Raw genomic sequence first — 21852 nt, 5'->3', positions numbered from 1 at the left:
CGAAGGAGAAAATGAGTGGAAAATGGCACATTTGTACTGCACGGACCGCTCCTGCCAGCCTCAGCAGTTTTCGGTCAGCTCAGCAGCTGACAGGCTTGGCTCACACAGACACTGGCACAGGAACTACTTCTGTATCTCTGCTGGAACATTTGTAAGGACCGTGAATTGCTCATGAAACATAAAGTGTGAACAGAAACAGCAGACGAGGTTCTGATTTCACCACCCACTTCGCACTATAAGTACTATAGTGTTTTTATAGTTTTGACAACAAGATAAGGTGTTAGATGTTGTGTGAATGAAAACAGACATTACAAAGTAAAGCTGAGTCAGGACTCATGGGAAAACACAATCTCACTGAATGTGGGTAATCGTAAGCCTCAAATAAATAAATAAAATAAACCAGCGTTGTCAAAAACTGCCCTAAGGCAAAGCCTTTCAAAGCATTTTACACTACTATCAGCATCTTTTAAGCATAACACCTTACACTTGTTCTGTGTTTTTAACATTTTTAAGCTAAAATTGCATGAACAAATATTAGATTTAGATATAAATTAAGAATAATGGTTTGGGAACTGAGGGCACTAATTGTTGCAGTTTTTCAAGGGGAAGTTTTGTCCAGTTTCTCTTGCTCAACAGTACATGGTTGCCATTATAAGATTCTCCTCTTCATGCTGCGCTACACCTTTTAAATAGCGAATAGAGCCGTCTTTCATTCGGTTAATAGTTTAATGTCTTCAGTTTCACACAGTTCAGTAGTGTTATATTTACATTTTGTTTTTACAACCCAAATCAAAAAAAGTTGGGACAGTATGGAAAATGCAAATACAATAAAAATGCAGTGTTCCTTACATTTACTTTGACTTTAATTTGATTGCTGACAGTTTGAGCCCAAGTTATTTCATGTTTTTTTTTTGCTCAACTTCATTTTATTTGTTAATAAACATCCATTCCTGCATTTCAGGACTGCAACACATTCCAAAAAAAAATTGGGACAAGGGCAATTTAGGGCTAGTAATGAGGTGAAAAAAACGAAATAATGATATAAATAAAAGTGTGCTCCGGAACAAAGACGAAAAGGACCATCCAGACTGTTATCATGGTATGGGGCTGTGTCAGTGCCCTTGGCAAAGGTCATTTACACTTCTGTGATGGCAGCATTAATGCAAAAAAGTACATTGAGATCTTACAGCAACATGTGCTGCCTTCAAGACGTCATCTTTTCCAGGGACGTCCATGCATTTTTCAACAAGACAATGCAAAACCACATGCTGCACACATTACAAAGGCATGGCTGCGGAAGAAGAGGGTACGAGTACTGGACTGGCCTGCCTGCAGTCCTGATCTGTCCCCAATAGAGAATGTGTGGAGAATTTTGAAACGGAAAATGGGACAACGACGACCCGTACTGTTGCACTTCTTAAGACGTGTTTGCAGGAAGAATGGGACAAAATAAAAGCTGAAACACTAAATCACTTGGTATCCTCTGGGCCAAAACGTCTTGTAAGTGTGGTGAAAAGGAATGGCAACATTACAAAGTGGTAAATGCTTTACTGTCCCAACTTCTTTTGGAATGTGTTGCAGGCCTGAAATGCAGGAATGAATGTTTATTAATAAATGAAATGAAGTTGAGCAGATAAAACATGAAATATCTCAGGTTCATCCTGTCTGCTATCAAATATTAGTCAAAGTAAATGTAAGAAACTCTGTGTTTTGTTTATTATTTGCATTCTCCATGCTGTCCCAACTTTTTCTGATTTGATGTTGTATTTATTTATACATTTTAACCATTGACATTGCCACAAGAGAGTTATAACAGGAAACCTTATGATGTATGTGAGTCTATCTAGGAATTTATCTAAGTATTATACAGTTAATGCATTTTGTAATAGAACGTTACATTAAAATCTACATAAATTAACCGCACACTACAATAAACACTTTCATCTAAAGTTTTCATGCTGCCTATACACCAGAACTGATTACAAACAGACTCACAATGGTTTCTTGTAGTCACCTGCTTGTAGTCACTTAACAATGTCAATTGTTAAAATATACAAACATATACACCTATCAGCCATACCATTAAAACAACCTCCTTGTTTCTACACTCACTGTCCATTTTATCAGCTCCACTTACCATATAGAAGTACTTTGTAGTTCTACAATTACTGACTGTAGTCCATCTGTTTCTCTAAATACTTTTTTAACCCGCTTTTACCCTGTTTTTTAATGGTAAGAACCACAGGACCACTACAGAGTAGTTATTATTTGGGTGGTGGATCATTCTCAGCACTGCAGTGACAATGACATGGTGGTGGTGTATTAGTGTGTGTTGTGCTGGTATGAGTGGATCAGACACAGCAGCGCTGCTGGAGTTTTTAAATACCATGTCCACTCACTGTCCACTCTATTAGACACTCCTACCTAGTTGGTTCACCTTGTAGATGTAAAGTCAGAGACGATCGCTCATCTATTGCTGCTGTTTGAGTTGGTCATCTTCTAGACCTTCATCAGTGGTCACAGGACGCTGCTCACGGGGCGCTGTTGGCTGAATATATTTTTGGTTGATGGACTATTCTCAGTCCAGCAGTGACAGTGAGGTGTTAAAAAACTCCATCAGCATTGCTGTGTCTTATCCACTCATACCAGCACAACACACACTAACACACCACCACCATGTCAGTGTCACTGCAGTGCTGAGAATGACCCACCACCCAAATAATACCTGCTCTGTGGTGGTCCTGACCATTGAAGAACAGCATTAAAGGGGGCTAACAAAGCATGCAGAGAAACAGATGGACTACAGTCAGTAATTGTAAAACTACAAAGTGCTCCTATATGGTAAGTGGAGCTGATGAAATGGACAGTGAGTGTAGAAACAAGGAGGTGGTTTTAATGTTATGGCTGATCGGTGTGTATATGTGTGTGTATATATATATATATATATATATATATATATACTGTATATATATATTTTTTTTTAAATAAAACAAAATCTAAATATAACATTAAACATAGGCATTAAATTATTGACTAAACGCAATGTGTCTCTATTTTCTATTTAAAATGTGTGGCGCACCATAAAGGCATAATGGCAACCACGTACTGTTGAGCCGCCGAGGTCTTTAATCAAGGACAAAAACTGGACAAAAACTCCCATTAAAAACGGCAACAACAGTTCCCAAACCATTAAAAAGTCTCATTAATTGGAAAGATGATTAAAAACGGTGATAAACGTCCCTCAGCTTAGGAGTATAATTTGTTTATACTGTATTTACAAAATACAATGATGTTGATGAGTAAATACACTGGAAATATTTTCTTTGTATATTATTTGTCAGTTAAACAGAGTTTCAAGAGAACCTGATTAATTAAAAAACTATTATAATTAATAGTCGACTCCTGTCAGCTATATGGATAGGGTTTCTTCTTTGGAAGCAGGAGTCAAAGCACAGGGGCAGTAAGTGTACAGAACCCCTGGAGCTTAAAGGGTTAGGGCTTTGCTCAAGGGCCCAACAGTGGTTGAATGGCAGAGCCAGGAATCAAACACACAACCTTCTAGTCAGTAACCCACAGCTCTACCCATTAAACTACCTATAACAATAGAAAACATTCTTATGACTTACCATTGTTGTTTCAGCAATGGATCCAAAACTGTTAATGAATATATTGCAAGTGACGTTCACAGGTGGACCTGGAAAAACAGAAGAAAAACGTTTTTTAATAAAGTCCTACAATATTGTAATTATAAAAAAGTTAGTTTAAGGTTAAGAGCCATGTCATTTAAAAAAAGTCTCAATTACATAATGTTTGTATAATATGATTTCATACACTATGGATTTTATTTCCCAGTGATGTACAGTACAAATCTAAAACAGACCCATTTTTTTTGTACACACATGCACACATATGCTCATTTTTCTGGACTCATTTACCAGTACAGGTAACATTTCACCTTACAAAAGACTGTTATTAATGCCATTATTAGACAAGTAAGTGACTTAATTATTCTAATGCTTGCAATTGCTTTACTAAGGAAATAGAAGCATCGAGTCAACATTTTTATACAGTATCTCCAACAGTAAAAATATCCTTAATACATATAATAACAAATAAAGTTTAAACAGTTTAGAGTATGACACATTATACAATTACATGAATACTTGGGTTGAGTAACCTGTGTGTGCATAAATACTCGAGCTATACACCTTCATGCCACGAATGTCCACAAACTAATTACACATTATGAAGTATAAGGTTGTTTATCTATCCATCTGTCTGTCTAACATCGGTTTGTCTGTCTGTCTGTCTGTCTGACTGTCTGTCTGTCTATTTATCTGTCTGTATAATTTATTGGTGGGTTTCAGATTGCATTTGACCATCTAGACAAATTACAATCAATAATAATAATAAAAGGTTGGAAGGTTTTGGCAAAAATTAAATGACTTGATTACTTCATTAAATGAAACTATATTTCAAAATCACAAAAAAACGAACTATTTAAAAGCATAAATGTTATGATGACTAGTTTGCTAATAGCTTTAACTACGTATATAATGAAATGAAATATATTTATATGGTCTGCAACAATGCTTAGGTAGGTGGTACATGTCAAAGTAACATCCACATGGATGGCAAGACCTAAGGTTTCCCAGCAGAACAATGCCGAAAGCATCACACTGCCTCCGCTGGCTTGAGCTACAATAGCTTGTCTGTTGGATTGGACTGCATGGGTCAGCCTTCACTCCCTACGTGCATCAATGAGCCTTGGCTGCCCATAACCCTGTCGCTCCCCACGTGCATCAATGAGCCCTGGCTACCCATAACATTTTTGATCCTCTGACCCAGTTCTCTAGCCATCACAATTTGGCCCTTGTATAACTCACTCAAATCCTTACGCTTGCTTATTTTCCTGGTTCTAACACATCAACTTTGACGATAAAATGTTCACTTGCTGCCTAATATATCCCACCCACTAACAGGTGCCGTGATGAAGAGATAATCAGTGTTATTCACTTTGACTGACTGGGAACAAATTTCCACATATGCACTCTGAAATATTGTTATAAGCCTTCCCAGACAAGTGTTGTTTGTTGTAGCTACAAAGGAAGAGCAGATGGGTTGCTGTAGTTTGGGCATGTGCTGTACAACAAGCTTATGCTCGGTTGTCCACATACTTTCGGCCATTTAGTCTACCTTGTTCATGCTAAATGAATCATGACAAACACTAGATCATCCCTAGACATTATTTTGTAAAATTAATTTTCAAGGTGACATCAGCTGAGGTAAGATACTTTATTAACATATGAGCTGAGATGAATTCCTCTGTGAGGTCAGACTCAAGGTTAGAGAAAATAATTCAGTGTTGCAGTGACCCCTTTCATAGGGCTGAAATACCTGCCCATACAAGCATTAATAAGATTAGAGCACGGTGAGAACAGACTCTCAATGAAACCTGAGAGGGTGACTGTGTAGACAAATAAGTCAATAGTCCATGTATGTTGTATAAAGTATAATCGCCATGGTGCTCTGTTTATCAGAACATTAAATGAATAGAAATGTACTTGCCTAAGAGAGCAATGATGATCTACAGCACTGATTCTGTTAAATTATAGCACAAAAAAATAAAGGCATATACGAAATGACAATTATACTTTACTTTAGGGTATTAATCTGTCCTTTAAAAGGATTAGACAAGGCAAAGCATGTTAATAAAATCCACAAAGTTAAATCAGTTCATCTGGACAACAAGTTTGTTGTAGAAATACGTTTCGTCACTCATCCAAGTGACTTCTTCAATCTGAGCTGGTGGTGAATACCCCAACCTTACATGCAGACGATTTGCATAACGACTGATCACCGCCCAACTTTTATTTATTATTTTTAATATTAGCCTCAATACAATCATTAAAAAAACTTAAACTCTATGTTTTTCCTACAATATGCTTAGAAACTTGTGAACTCTTTTATAATGTTTAGTTTAAGATTTTGCAACATTGCAGTGTGTTAATCTGATGTTGGAATAACTGGGCATGAAAAATCACATCATTGTTCTATCTGGTACATTTATAGCACTTGCTATTAAACACACCGTCCATTGTATAACAATGGAACCAGTGATCAGGTGGTCCATATGCAAATCACAATGACCATTAATTACAATGGCCATGTGTGCCTTTCACATATGATTCAGGCCATGTGTGCCCCCCCGGTTCAGGAATGGTCGTTCCCTCTTCACATAGATGGCCTCTTTTACTCCTCGTTTAATCCAGCGTTCCTCCTTGTCAAGGACCTGCACATCTTCATCATTAAATGAGTGGCCGCTGGCTTGCAGGTGAGTGTAAACCACGGAGTCCTGGCCAAAAGAGGTCGATCTTCTATGAACTGAGGGAGGGGGGCTTGAGAGTACATCTAATATTAAAAATAATAATGTGACAACAAGAACTCAGCAAAAACAACAGTTACAGAGTAAACAATAAGCAGTAAAGTGCGCTACAATCATTGTAGTTCATACACCCCACAAAAAACACACACAAATAAAAAAAAGAATTACAGAGATAAACAATAATAAAATAGCGAGTATATTATAGGGACCCTAATTAAATTGTTATTAAAGACAATTAATTTACATTTATGACACTTTATGCCTTTTTTTTTTAAACCTAAAGTTTCTTACGCATGACTGAATACAATGCAGTAAATTGAGAATTAAGGGCCTTTCCCAGATGCCCAACAGCGGTAAAGTGGTGGGGCTTGAACTAACAACCCTAGCTGGTTCAGTACCTTAACCACTAAGCTGCCACTGCCCTAAATTGAACAACAATGCTTCAGAAAGCACATTATCTTACTGTAGATGTCTCAAAGCCAGCAAAGTACTAATACTATTAGTTTGTGATGTCATAGTACAAACAGTATAACAAAATCTCCACTATAGTAAATACTTTTATCAACAAATTGTATAACACTACTTTTCACACAAAGATTTGAGCACATGTACCCAGGACCATGGTAATGTCTGGCACCCTGCTGTATCACTGTGCTGCCATGTATTATACAACATTATATTACATTGAATCAAACTATGTATTATTTTACAAAACATTTTATTACTGTATTACTTTCCCCACTACACTGTAGAAAAACCCCCAGAAATGACCTCATATTTTAAACACATTTATAAAAAAAATTTGTTAAAAATCCAGCTACGTTTTTGCTGAATCTACAGAAAACTTCAGGGTGCTGAATAAGTAGATTAGAGACGGAAATAAATCAGTTTGCAATGGAGTGGAGTTTAGGCTTTTGATTTCCCCAGAGGGTAAAAATACTCTACCTTGTTATAATGTACTGTATCCTAGAATTTTCATTCCTGGGGCCAATTCAATCTGTGTGTGTCCCCTATATACTAAGAGGCTTTTTTATATGTATGCTGTTTCGATATGTATGCCTTTCTATACTGAGTAATTTGCTTGTTTTTTATATCTCCTGTCATGCGAGACGCAGTGCTGGGGAACTCCTCGCCGCTTCTGACGACCAGATAGGAGAGTGACTTACCCAGAATACTTTGCTTTATTATTCTTTTGCATAATAATCTAAGAAAACCCGCAAATACACAACAGTCAAGAATGACTTTTTGATATTAAACTAAAAGAACACATCTGTAATTGCACATACACTATATATTCAAATGTATCTGAACTCCACTTCTAATTACTGATTACTGATCCCAATTGCTAAAATGGGTAAAAAATCAATAATGTGCTTGTAACTTTGCGGCAACAGTTTGCTAAAGGCCCCTTTCTGTTCTAGCCTAAATATGCTCCATAGGGAGAGAGAGAGCTCTATAAAGGCATGACTTGGTGGGGAGAAACTCCAGAGTCGTGTTCTCAACCCAATTAAACACATTTGTGATGAACTGGAACATCGATTGCGAGCCAGGCTTTCTCATCTAACATCAGTGTTCCTGACCCCAAAAAATCCCAGACACACTTAAATTGTGGCATGTCTTTCCAATATTATGTAGGCTGTTATAGACGCAGAAGGGGATGCCCAAGTCTGACAAGCCTGTGGTAAGGGGTCCGCATTCTTCTGCATGATGACTGGATGGCCACAACAGCCTTATAGTGAACTTCAATAGCCTTCCTAGTCAACCAACCTAAATTAAAAAGATAATCTTTGGGAAGTGGTACAACAGAAGATTCACAGCATGAATGTGAAGCTGACAAATTTGTAATAAATAATGTGATACAATCATGTATCAAAATTAACTCAAAATCCTCAAAGTACATTGTTTTTCATGCTACAGGTAAAAAAAGAAAATAAATAAAATAATAATTTAAAAAAATCATGAATACAAAATGTCTCCTAAACTACATTTGACTGCAGTTATTATGAGACCAGTGGTTAAGGAACTGGACTAGTATTCAGAAGGTTGCCGGTTAAAGCCCCATTATTGCTTTGTTGCCACTGTTGGACCCCTGAGCAAGGCCCTTAACCCTAAATTGCTTAAATATTGTATGACAATAAAATTGTATTCAGTCACAATTGTAAGTCTGCTAAACTTGTATGCCATAAATGTAGAAAGTGCGGGTGCTAGAAGGGACTTTCTGTTAGCACTTCTGATAAGTTGCCGCTGTTGGGCTCCTAAGCATGGCCCTTAACCCGTATTTGCAAATATGCTTGCAAAACACTGTCTTGTTTGTAAATCGCTTTGGATAAATGCATCTGCTAAATGCCATAAATAAACAAATCTAATATAAAATGTATGTTATCAAAATATCAACTGATGCTGATACTGAATGCTGAGGGCCAAACCTGGCTGAATAGATATAAACAGTGCACCACTGGTAATAGAAGAATAATGTTAAGTACTATTTAGTACAGTTTAAGCAGAGACCAACTGCCAGGTCTCATCATGCACACGCTACATAAGCGTGACTTCGTAGATGCAGAGTGCATGTGCTTGACTGGCCTGCCTGCAGTCCAGATCTGTTTCTTATTGAAAATCCCAACACTGTGTGTTGCATTAACAGTCACAGTAGTCCATCTGTTAGTCTGTACCTTTTGCTATAGCCATCATGCCTTCATGTCCTGGGGTATCAACAAGTCTTAGCCACCCAAAAAGTTTGTTGATGGTTTGTGGCTTGTCCCTCCTCAGGCAAGGTACTCATCATGGCTGCCCGTGAAGACTCACTGTCTGGCCATAACAGTTTGGCCCTCATCAGTGTCACTCAGGTCTTTATGGCTGATCATATTTACTGCATTTAACATGTGTACTAAACATGACTACCATCAGCCCAACGACTAATATATGCCTGATGGTGACATGCACAGTTGTTATGAAATACGCATCACCATGCAAATTTTTGAGGGGTCCAACATTGGTTTGGCTTATCAGAGTAAATGCACAATAATTAGAACCCCCACCCCACACCACCCCAGGACCCTGGATCCCAACAATAAAGCGTCAGCATTTGTTTACTAGTAAGCCAAATGATTATTTCCGCCATGTCCCCACACCCTCTATGCAGAAATGACCGTAGTTAAGAAGCCGCCCACGTTTCACTGCGCTGCCATATATATTGCAGGATCATAAACACAACACACCCAGTCTGGCAGGGATGTTTTGTTCCCCTGGAGGAACGCCAAAGAGAGAGAGATAGAGTCAGATAGAGGCTTGATTTGGATGTCTTTTTGCTGCAGTCAGTGCACAAGGAAAAGTAATTCCAGTTCCTTTGAAAGATCAATATAAAAGGCAGACATCTAGGAATTATTTGGGGTTGTTTATCACTTATGGGCATAGATCACATTTCTGGCTTCTCCCTTGGTGAATATATTCTGCAGACAAATTACGCAGTTTGCAACAGATGCAAATTCTGAGAAAAAGCGGCAGGCCCAGAGAGAGATCACTATTTTATTAACCAACGCTGCAACCCAGCAGCAGGGTGACTTGTTTATAGCTGTTCCTTGCAGCCCGTGCTGCCTCGGCCAACTCATCAATACTAATGTTCGCCGTTAGTACAGCTTGGAGAATAATATCAAAGCGAAGCCCCATCTGTCCCCCTCTGCTCCATTATATCGGAGAATAGCCTGGCCGAGCTGATGTGACCGCTTGATGCTGCTCTTAAAGCAAAGGAAACAAATTGTATTACCATAAACGGGCACTCAAGATGCCGCTCGGATGACTGAAGTGCCACTGAAGAAAATGCGCCACATAAATAAAAAAAATCTTAATGATATTGCCTGCGTTAAGAATTCAGCTGCACTCAGCACAATCACAATGCCCGTGGCACATTAAATATTCATATCGCCCAAGCAGTACCTAGAAGGTGTTGGCAAGGCAGGATTTTATTGAACTAATAAACAAGATATTGCTCACATGCATAGATAAGCGGGGCACAACTCATTTCCACCTCTCTGATGGAAGAAGAAAAAAGGAAACTGCTCTCTGGTCGCTGCTTCTACATCGTCATACTAGGTGTAATGTCAAGGATTCTTTGCTGGTTCTCATACATAAACACCGGAGCTGACTCTCTATAATAAATACACTGCCATGAAGTGATTTTTAATCTGTAAAGCTGCTGCGATGTGGAAAAAAAATCAAACTGAGGTAGCAAACCCCTGTTCATATACAATAAGTGGAGGCCAATCACATTATCTCCACACTATCAGAAAGCATGGGATTTGGTTTAAACGTGGAAAAATCATAATTGGATCATTTAAAAAGGATTTTCAATTGTCATTTTAAACAGCAATACGACTCCCTGGTGTGAACTGGTGAATGTCTAATAATGTCTGTGAATGAAATAGCTACAACGTTTCCACCAGCTCTGTCAAAACTGTAAACCATGTTTCCTGTAGTACATATGGATTTTTAAGGCATTTATTTTACCATATTAAATTTAAATAAACTCAAAATCTTTGAAACTCAACACCCTTCGTCAAGAAATTTGTACCCTTAAACTCAATGTTTACCTTAAACTTAACACGTTCAGCTTTTTTTTAAATTAACAATAAAAGTTGCTTTGTTCAGCGCTCAGCTTGAGCGGTGCAGTAAGACGTCATCAAATCTGGATTTGTGTGGAATAACCATCAAATTCACTCTGAAAGCATCCACATGTATCTGTGTTTAGCTGGATTTTTTTCCTGTTTCACTTTTAAACTTGTATTATTGCTCGGGATGCTGAGAAATTGTAAGAATCAGCTTTTCCGAGAGAGTCTAAAATGCCTATTTAAAAAAAAATAAAGGCTTAATGTGACTTAATGTATTAAAAGAACGACATAGGAACACTAAAACTCTCTTAATTATTACTGCTCATAAGTTCTCTCCACTAATAAAATTCGTTGCTCATTGTTTAAGTACAATAAGTCACGTTAAGCTTGTGCACTGCCACACTCCATAGGAAATAATGGCACAGCCAGAGCAAAAGCTGTTGTGCCGTTTCTCATGTGAATGTGCCTTTACTGAACTCGCTATGGAATACAGTATTCCAAGATCAAGCATCTCCACGATTAGGAAGCATAAAAGGAGTAAAGGTAAAGTGCAGGTTTATTGTATTTTATTGATTTTAACTGTTTTCAGTGTAAAAGTGTCAACAACAATCCAATTATTCACATATAATTGCCTATAATATATGCAGTTCCACAGGACCATGGAACGCATTAACAGGTTTCCCATACATCCTTATAGGAAAAAATACCTTAAAACTCAGCACCTTTAAAACTCAACACCAGTCCCAGAACCAATTGATGTTGAGTTTCAAGGTATCACTGTATTCATTACATTATTTAGAATGAACCCTGAATATGATTTATTCATTTTTCTATAGTAAGTGCTTCATTTTGGTCATTTATGATGCTTATTTCCAGGGCATATTGCAGAATCACAGGGCAAAAGACAGGAATACACCCTGGATAGTTTGCCAGGCAGTTACAGGCTGTGCAACACCAACTACGCATTCAACACTGATACATTAGCACAAACCCAGTCAGGTAAATTAAAGTATACAATGTATTGTTCATATTACACACAAAAACACTAAACTAAACTATACAAAATAAACAAACTATATAAACATAGTTTGGGTTTCCTTCGTGGGGTTTCGGTTTCCCACAGTCCTATGGAATGCAGTCAGGAAAAAAGTGTGTGTGTGTGTGTTAATGTGTGAATATGTGTGTGTCTGCCCTGCGATGGACTGATGCCCTGTCCAGGGTGTTTCTGTGTGCCTTGTGCCCATTGAGAGCTGGGATAGGCTCCAGCACCCCCAAACCCACCACATAAAGTGAGTGAGTGAGTAAAACTAGTTTTAAAGGATTAAAAAATAAATGCTGTAAATAAGTAAATAGGAATCAAAAACTTGTTCAAAATAAATATGAAGAATAATAGTTATAAAGTTAGAAGTAAATAAATATTTTATTAGGTATACATATGAATAAGAAAACAAGTACTAAATATTTAAAGAATCATGCCATTCATATTCAGCCAGACGGCCTAAAAAACAACTTTTTATACATTCTGTTCACACACAGCAATAGCTTTCAGATAAAGAGATTAGAACTTCTACTCATCATCCATCAGTGTGTATGTCATTCAGCTAGAGGCGACCCCCATTATTAGAAAAATTGTATTAAAATTCTTTAAAGCTGTGCGGCTGAGGGCCAGGCTGGAGGAGTCTGCACCGTCACATGCCTGTAACTAATGACAGGTTGCTAAATCACCAGAGTCCCTTTCCTGCCCTCAAGGCGAGCACTGACTGACGTAGGGACATGACAGCCTTGTGCACGGAGAGGGACATAAATCAATAGAGAGGCCATGACATGCAGTGCAGGATAGAGAACAAATTGACTGCAGTGTGATTATACAGGTTTATAAGCACTAGCTCATTCCCCCACAGCAAACCATCCAGTGTACATGTTTTTTTTTTCTTTTCTTAGACTGCACACATTATTCCAAAAAATGAGAGAACCCTCTGTGCTGGTCTGTATACATCATTAAGCCTAAACATTAGGACCATGTACTGAAAATGTGCACGGCAATGGCTATTTTGTAATACTGTATATACACGTCATTCACATGTCACGATCAGGGTTGTACACGTGTTGAATGCAAATAAAGACCTGAGTGACTGACCAAATTGTTATAGTCACATGACTGGGTTGAAACATCTACAAAACAGCAAGGGGTGCTAACAGGCTATAATGTCATGTTCCCACCAACAGAGATCTGAGAACAGACAAGCCACAAACCACCAACCAGTTCTTTTGCAGCCAAGACTTTATTAATGTCAGATGTAATAAAGCCTATGGTGTCCGGTAAACCAACAGAAAGGCAACTGTGACTTAATTTGCAAAAAAATACTGGTGATAAAATGAATGTGTGACAACACACAGTGTAGTAATACCACTCTGTGTATGGGGTTGCCTAGTTGCAGGCCAGTCAGGCTGTTTGTGCTGCTGGCCACCATTAAAAGCACCTGCAATGGGCGCAAAGGCATTGGTCCTAATATTTTGGCTCATTTGTATATATGAGGGTTCTTCTTCCAGACTTTTTAACTCTATTTATTAAGAATTTTACAAACAAATTACATCACTTTTCTACATAGTCACCTTCTGATGCATTTTTCCCAGCGTTGTACCAACTTTTTAATGTCATCAGCAAAAATGTTTTTGGTTGAGCATGTAGCCACTGATGCAGTGCTGCTTTCACATCATCATCACATGAAAATCTTCTTCCCCTAAAAGCTTCTTAGAGCGTCCATAAAGGTGGAAATCAGATGGCGCTAAATCCAGACTATAAGCTCTCTCTCAGTCTCTCAGACACGACCGATTACTACTCCTCCCACCCTTACTGTGCGGAAACTTTTTGAAGATCACTTGTATATAATTTACAATTTCATTTTATCTACTCATAATTTGAAAATCAACATTTAAATAAATACAAATCTAAACATATAAATCATTCATATATGTCTATTTAATTTGTGTTGGAATGCAAAACATTAGATTAGATTAGTATAACTCTGTGATATAGCGCTGTGATATAGCGCTACTGCAAGCAGGCAGTAGCCTAGTGGTTAAGGTACTGGACTAGTAACCAGAAGGGTGCTGGTTCAAGCCCCACCACTGCTAGGTTGCTGCTGTTGGGCTCTTGAGCAAGGCCCTTAACCCTCAATTGCTCACACTGTATACTGTATACTGTAATGTAAGTCGCTTTGGATAAAAGCGTCTGCTAAATGCTGAAAATGTAAATGTAAAATGTAAATGTGATTGGTGGTCCAGCAATATATTTTATATATATCAAACTATTATGTATGGTAGATGGTGAAAGACCTAAATGATCTGCAATTATGTACTGACAATTTGTTTAAATTGATCGACAGTTTTCTAGTAAAATTTGGCACAAACTGGTGAGGCACAGCCCATCATTGCTTACACTGACTTTGGTGGATACGCTTATCCACTCATATGCCAGCTAAACAAACCCAAATCATTATGGAGCCACCACCAGCCGTTACAGTCCCCTGTTGTACCTGTTTCTCTGGCACTTATACCCTTTTATACCCAATTATAATGCCATCACCTGTTACCAATTCACCTGCTTATTGAGGTATGTTTCAAAACCCTGTAGCTTCAATATTCTACAAACATGTCTTGCAGGCATTCAATTTAAAATGTGTTTACAAAGGAAACATTGGAAATCTTTTCTTTTTACTTTCAGTTAAGTAAAGATTCATGAGAATCAACAAATCACAGATTAATTCTTCTTTTCACTGCAAGGGCCTCCAACATGTGGATCCACAGTTTGGAGAAGGCCCTTTCTTATTTCTGTTCCCCTGTGCACAGAACAGGTTTATAAAGACATTGTTTGATGAGTTTTGTGTGGAGGAACTGTACAATATGTGGACACCTAACCATGAGATTGCTCGACCTTCACAGAACCATAAACATTAATATGAAACTGCCCCCTCCATGTGGCTAAAATAGCCTCCACTCACATGGAAGGGTGCCCTTTAAGAGCATTTGTAAGGTCAAGCCTGGCTCGCAGTCAATATTCCTATTTACCCCAAAGGTCAGGGCTTTGTGCACATAAACTCATCAAACCAAAAATATGTCTTTTTGGATTTTAGTTTGTGCACAGGGGTACAGCCATGCCAAAACAGCAAAGGGCCTTCCTCAAAAACAAAACCAACGTAAGTAAAACGCAGAATCGCCATAAAAGCTGATTATCAATAAAATATTAATGATTTTGTATATATGTTAGGAACTGATGTGGCTAAAACACTTAATAATTAGTCCACATACTTTTGTCCATATGGTGTGTGTCACATTTCCCTTAAACTGGATGTTTCCCTTAAACTTGGCACAAGTGATAGCCAGTGATAGCCAGTGATAGCTCAGTGGTTAAGGTACTGGACTAGTAAACAGAAGGTTGCCGGTTCAAGCCCCGCCACCACCAAGTTGCCACTGTTGGGTCCCTGAGCAAGGCCCTTAACCCTCAATTGCTCATTGTGTTCCGCTCATTGTGTAAGTCGCTTTGGATAAAAGCGTCTGCTAAATGCTGAAAATGTAAATGTAAACTCATGCGGTAAAACGCCATCAAAGTGCGAATATGAGACGAATCTGCATTTGTGTGGAATAACTGTCAAATTCACTCTGAAAGCTCCACATGTATCTGTGTTTAGCTGGATTTTCCTCCTGTTTCACTTTTAAACTTGTGTAATAGCTTATGGTTCTGAGAAATGAGAATCAGCTTTTCTGAGAGAGTTCCAAATGCTTAATATTTTTAAAAAAGCTTAATGTGACTTAATATATTAAAAGAACGACATAGGAACACTAAACCTATCTTAATTATTACTGCTCATAAGTTTTCTCCACTAATTAAATTCCTCGCTCGTTGTTTTAGTACAATAAGTCACGTTACGTTTTGTGCACGACACACTCAATAGAAATAACAGCACAGCAGCGCAAAAGCTATTTTGCCACTTTTTATGTGAATGCGCCTTTACAGAATGGAATACGGTATTCCACGATCAAGCATCTCCATGATTAAGAAGCATAAGTTAACAATAAAGAAGTAAAGGTAAAGTGATTTTGTTATTTTTAACTGTTTGTTATTTATTTTGTTGTTTTCAATTGTATTTCAGTGTTTTTTATTTTATATTTGTGTTATTTTCAGTGTATAAGCATCAAAAACAGCCCCATTATTTTACATTAGCCTAAAATATCTGCAGTTCCACAGGACCCTGGAACGCATTAACAGGTTTCTCATACATCCTTATGGGAAAAAATGCCTTGAAACGCAACATTTTTAAAACTCGACGCCAGTCTCAGAACCAACTGACGTTAAGTTTTAAGGTACCACTGTATTATAGCCTTTTATTTACTATAAAAATGAATCCAATGACTGTGATTTCCCAAAGAATTGAAGATCTATTTAAATATCAGTGGTAGTTCTTTAGATCTAAAATCTTGGAACAACCACTATAACTCATAGGACTATTTCATGTAATGTTTCTGTGTCAGAACAGCCTGATGTTTCATTTATTATAATTATCTACTGATAAATGGTGCATCACAATCAAAATGAAAGTGCTATCATGCATTAAGGCGCTTGACGTTGATGTAACGTCTGCAGTAGCATGACACAGTGTGCACTGATAGTTCTCTTTAAGATGAACAAAGTATGGGACATCAAGTGCATCATGAATGACTTAGGCAGCATAAACAGCACTAATGGTACTATTACAGGAATAAAGTATTATGCAAATTAATTATTTTTATTTAGGCATGTTCTCCCAATTTTAGTATAGGCAAACCTCGACCGTTTCTGAGGAGGGTATATTTGCCTGACACGCCCTTCTTATTTGCCCATACTTCAGAGGATTCTTGCATAAGACTAGTTTCCTCCACCTCTGTACAAGCGTCTCGGGCAACTAACCAGGTTCATTGCACAGCGTTGAAAACCCAGTCCCCATTTTAGTCCGGTCTTTTCCCACCCAGCAAACTTTAGTGGCCAATTTTTTCTGCTGCAGGCACTGCCAATTGTGCCGAGTCGACCAGAAGCAGAACTGAGATTCTAACTCTAGCTGAATATCTTGCTGCACCACCTGGGTACCACTTCTGTATTTATTAATGAATCTGTACAATTAAAACCCAAAACAAAACAATGTTTTAGATTCTATTGTAAATAACATTCATTTATTTTCACTCTCCAGAGAGGACGCCAAGCTAAGCCAAGGACAACACTCATTGTAATGGCTTTTTATACACTAACTGGAGGCAAAAAACTGTCCTAGAGACCCATGTTGCTGTGTGGCACTCACTGTTCTGCTGACATTCTACTGCATTTGTTTTTTTTTAATCCAGTACAATTCGTTGTAATGTTATGTAAAATAGAAGTGTGACTTTATCACAGCATTATTATGTAAATTTTAATCATATGGAGATTAACATTACAGAGGGTTTTGATGTGTGTATGAGTATGTGTGTATGTGTATGTATACAAACACCATTACTACATATTTCTTTCATTTTATAGTCAACACTATAGCTAAGACAAAACTGGTTCTTGCTTTATGCTCTACTTTTAGACTAAACTTTGCTAGAGGAATTTCAGCTGTCCTGAAGGTTTGCGTGGAGATTCCCATACCATCTTTACCCAATAACCTTTACATTTACATGTACATTTACTTTTTTCGGCATTTAGCAGACGCTCTTATCCAGAGCGACGTACAGAAGTGCTTCCATAGTGAACATTACTCTAGTTTAAGTAGTCAACAGTCCAAGAACACAAATCTGCTAAACTCTGTTAGAAGTGTTTTCTTTTTGCAAGAAATTAATTAGTATTAGTGAGTAGATAGTAAGTACAAGTCAGCTTAACTGCTTGGTAAAGAGGTGGGTTTTTAATCATTTTTTAAAGACAGCGAGAGAAGTTCGGACAGACAAGGCAAGATCGTTCCACCATTTGGGTGCCAGTACAGAGAAGAGCCTTGATGCTTGTCTTCCTTGAGTCCTGGGTGGAGGATCAAGTCGAGCAAGACTAGAGGCTCGGAGGTTGCGTGGTACAGAGCGGGGTATTATTAGACCACGAAGGTAACTTGGGGCTGGTTCATTTTTGGGGTGATGTGGCAGTGCATTTTAAATGAGCTGCAAGTGGTTTAATAGTGGACATGGGAGCACCTGCCAGGAGGGAGTTGCAGTAGTCCAACCGTGAGATTAGAAGACTAACCTTTGCTGTTAATATTAATGCTTAACATAGTGATTCTGTAATAAAGGGCTCATGACGAGAGACGAGGACGGACACACATGCAGAGATGTTACACATCATTTATTCCTTATTACAGTAAACGAGACCAAGTTTCACATGACAGACATTAGACACATAAACTATGTTAACTGCTATGCTAACTGCTATGCTAAATGCTAATGCTATTCTAAACACACATGAAATAAGACTAAACTATCCTCAACCTCAAGCTTAAGCAGACCAGTGGTAGCCTAGTGGGTAGAGCCACCAGGGGCACCGTACAATGGCTGACCCTGCGCTCTGACCCCAGCTTCCAAACAAGCTGGAATAAGCAAAAAAAGTATTTAGTTGTATTGTACGCCTGTATATGTATAAATTACAAATAAAGGCGTTCTATTCTATTCTCTAAGCTAAGCTAAACCCTGAAAGCTAACACAAATGCTACTGTGAAACATGAACTACCAACTACGCTTACAATATCAAACAAGACACAATTTTCTAAACAAGATTTCTAAGCAATCACCAAGCAAGAAAACTCAAACCCACTTACAAACTAACCAACAACATAGCTTACACCAGGGTTTTTCAAACTATTTTTAAGCAGCCCACAGTTTGTCCATTATATGCTGTAGGGCAGTGGTAGCACAGTGGTTAAGGTACAGGACTAATAATCAAAAGGTTGCTGGTTCAAGCCCCGCATCAGCCAGCTTGCCACTGTTCGGCCCTTGAGCAAGGCCCTTAACCCTCAATTGCTTGCGATGTATACTGTCTCAATTGTAGGTCGCTTTGGATAAAGGCATCTGCTAAATGCTAAAAATGTAAATGTAAATACACGACCCAGGCAACATAAACAATGCATCTTACTTGTACAATCTGGTTGCACTGTGATTTACAAGATGTACCATACAGCCTCCACAAGGGGGCGTTCATGTACAAGTTTATTTTATTATTATTAAACCTATTTTTTTCTGCTTGCGACCCTTAGGTGGGTTTAAAAGACCCTGGCCTACAATGAATGAGCCACAGCACAGTCCTTATATACCTTGAGCATATACCTTGAGCATTCATCCTGCCATTAGGTTCTCACTTTAACCCCTGGATACAGATGTTTGATAGCTTTGTTTCTTTAATAAAACATGTTGTGTTTTAACAACAGTTTGTTTTGTGTAATGTAATTTTTTTGAATGATCTGACAAGTATCCTAACTTCACTGAATACGCTTCTTTAATCCATCATATCCAATAGTTAAGCTATAAAAATTCTTATATATGTATTTGCAGTATCATATAGCATTATGTGATGCTATACTACAAACAAGTGCATGGTAGTGAAACCTGTCACTATAAACCTGCTGCTACTTCTTTTTTTCACATTTTTCCCAGTTTTCCTCCCAATCTAGTCGTATCCAATTACCCGATTGCATTACGCTTCCTCTCTACTGATGCTGATCCCCACTTCTGATTGAGGAGAGCGAGACGGTATCTGTTCACCTGCACAAGGTGAGTTTATATGTGGATCAGCTTTGTGTACGGAGAGTCACACCCTGTCCACATTATCCTTCAACTCTGTGCAGGCACCATTAATCAGACAGCAGAGGTCAAAATTGTATCAGTTATGAGGTCTCTCTCCGGCCAATCATTGTTCATATAGCCGCCTAGCCCAGCCGGATGGCAGAGCTGAGTTTCAAACTGACGAGTTGTAATGTCAGCTCTGGTCACTGATGGTCAGTAACGCGTTACTCTAATCTGACCACATTTTTCAGTAACGAGTAATCTAACGCGTTACTATTTCCAATCCAGTAATCAGATTAAAGTTACTTATCCAAGTTACTGTGCGTTACTATTTTTGTCATTTTCCTTAGTGAAAAGATATTTTTGCTTTCTTCTTGGCAGGGGCGTAGCCAGGGGGTGGCCAGTGGTTGCCATGGCCACCATAAAGTAATCTTCGGCCACCCCCCTGGCCCCCCCACCACCGCTTTGCCGGCAATTTTTTTTGCGGAAGCATTTCTGCACGCAGGAGCAGCGCACCTCAGATAAGTAGTTCTTCACCAAAACAGTGCAGTAATACACTCAACATAAATGTCAACTACCAACACCATTACAGAAGTAGTACTATTTAGTAGTATTCGTGGTGCGCTACGAGTAAAAGCGCCAGCTGGCTCTGCGCATTCCAGTGTTGCCAGATTGGGAATTATCCGCCAAATTGGGCGGATTTTGTTGGAAAACAATTTAATAGCAGGTGAATAACACTTCTATTTAAAAGAAAATCTTCCGTTTTAAGAAGCTCCAGCATTGTAGAAGGCTATTAAAAGTAAAGTCAATTTTCAATGCTGATTTAGCGTAATAATGTTGGTCAGTCTGTATCATATTCTTGAAAGAAAATTAAAATTTGTTTTCCATGCATTCACACTAGCATGTTCTGGGATTCAATTGAGTCTCATCAGTACACACAAGTTGGCAGCCAAATGATAAAGTATATCTTTGAAATATTCCGCATTATATAACTAATAAAGTAACTTGTAATCTAACTTAGTTACTTTTAAAATCAAGTAATCCATCAAGTAACTAAGTTACTTTTTAAAGGAGTAATCAGTAATCAGTAATCAGTAATCAGATTACTTTTTCAAGGTAACTAAGCCATCACTGGCTCTGGTGTGCTTAAATGTGTGTGCTAGTGTGTTTTACCTGTCAAACCTGCTGCTACTTCTATATTTATTTATTTATTTTTGCTATTTTATCTATGCATTATCTCCCAATTTTAGCATAGCCAATTTGTCTTTCACAGCTGGAGACCCCGATCATGTCCGTGCCTGACACATGCTCCCTCCGACATGTGCGCAGTCCACCAACCCCTTTCTATTTGCCCATATTTTGGTGGAATTTGAACTTTTTTCTTTTTGGGAAAGACTATAATTAAAAGTCTGCATGATGCATACAGAGTAATGCTAGCTGAGGTGATTTGTGTATACTGATGCAATATTTATTCAATAGATAGCATTGGCACATTGACACACTTCCCCTGAGCTCTACATGAAAGCACCAGAAACAAGCCTACAACAAACTGCGTACTTCTTAATAAAGCCAAATAAAAGAGGGTCTAATAATGACTCAGTGCCAATGCTGAACAAACAGGACTAGGACTTCGGTCAATGCTAAATCTGCTTTTCTATCACACACAAACACAATCTGATCCGAGACCTGCTGAGGTCAAGAAGTCACCATATGATGTTTTGTACTGTCCAGCAACGAAACAGTGCACATTTATAGCAAATTAATAAATGTGCACAGCTTACCACTTTGGCTGAACTCAGGTGTGAAAACTCAATTTCGTCCTAATTCAGGAAATAAGAAGGAGCCGTGGTGCAGCAATAACTTCTCCTGAGACTCAAGGGCAAATGCCATTCAGCAAAGTTCGTTATAACTCCAAACTAGCCAACTCAATTCAGTGCCAGCAACCGCAGGGTACAGAGCTCAGAGCACCAGCCAAAATGTTATTATCCACAGAGAGGCACGGCTTAATAACAAAGCAATTTCTAGCCCACGTTCAGTGTTTTCTTCACATTAAGCCAGCAAAAACGACACACTAACAAAAAAACAGGAACCTTAGAAGCA

At 38.3% G+C, this 21852-nt stretch overlaps 1 protein-coding gene across 1 annotated transcript in view; it reads right to left on the bottom strand.

The window, feature by feature from the left end:
* The window catches only part of glra1 (glycine receptor, alpha 1), a 118348-nt gene that overhangs the window by 49547 nt on the left and 46949 nt on the right, over window positions 1-21852 (bottom strand). Inside the window, exon 3 of the mRNA XM_063000607.1 lies at window positions 3627-3694. Within this exon, the coding sequence (XP_062856677.1) occupies window positions 3627-3694 (68 nt within the window). The remainder of the gene's footprint in view (window positions 1-3626; window positions 3695-21852) is intronic.

The sequence above is a fragment of the Trichomycterus rosablanca genome, chromosome 8, assembly GCF_030014385.1.
Source record: "Trichomycterus rosablanca isolate fTriRos1 chromosome 8, fTriRos1.hap1, whole genome shotgun sequence".
In the NCBI taxonomy this organism is placed as follows: domain Eukaryota; kingdom Metazoa; phylum Chordata; class Actinopteri; order Siluriformes; family Trichomycteridae; genus Trichomycterus; species Trichomycterus rosablanca.
This window is presented reverse-complemented; position numbering and strand designations above follow the sequence as displayed.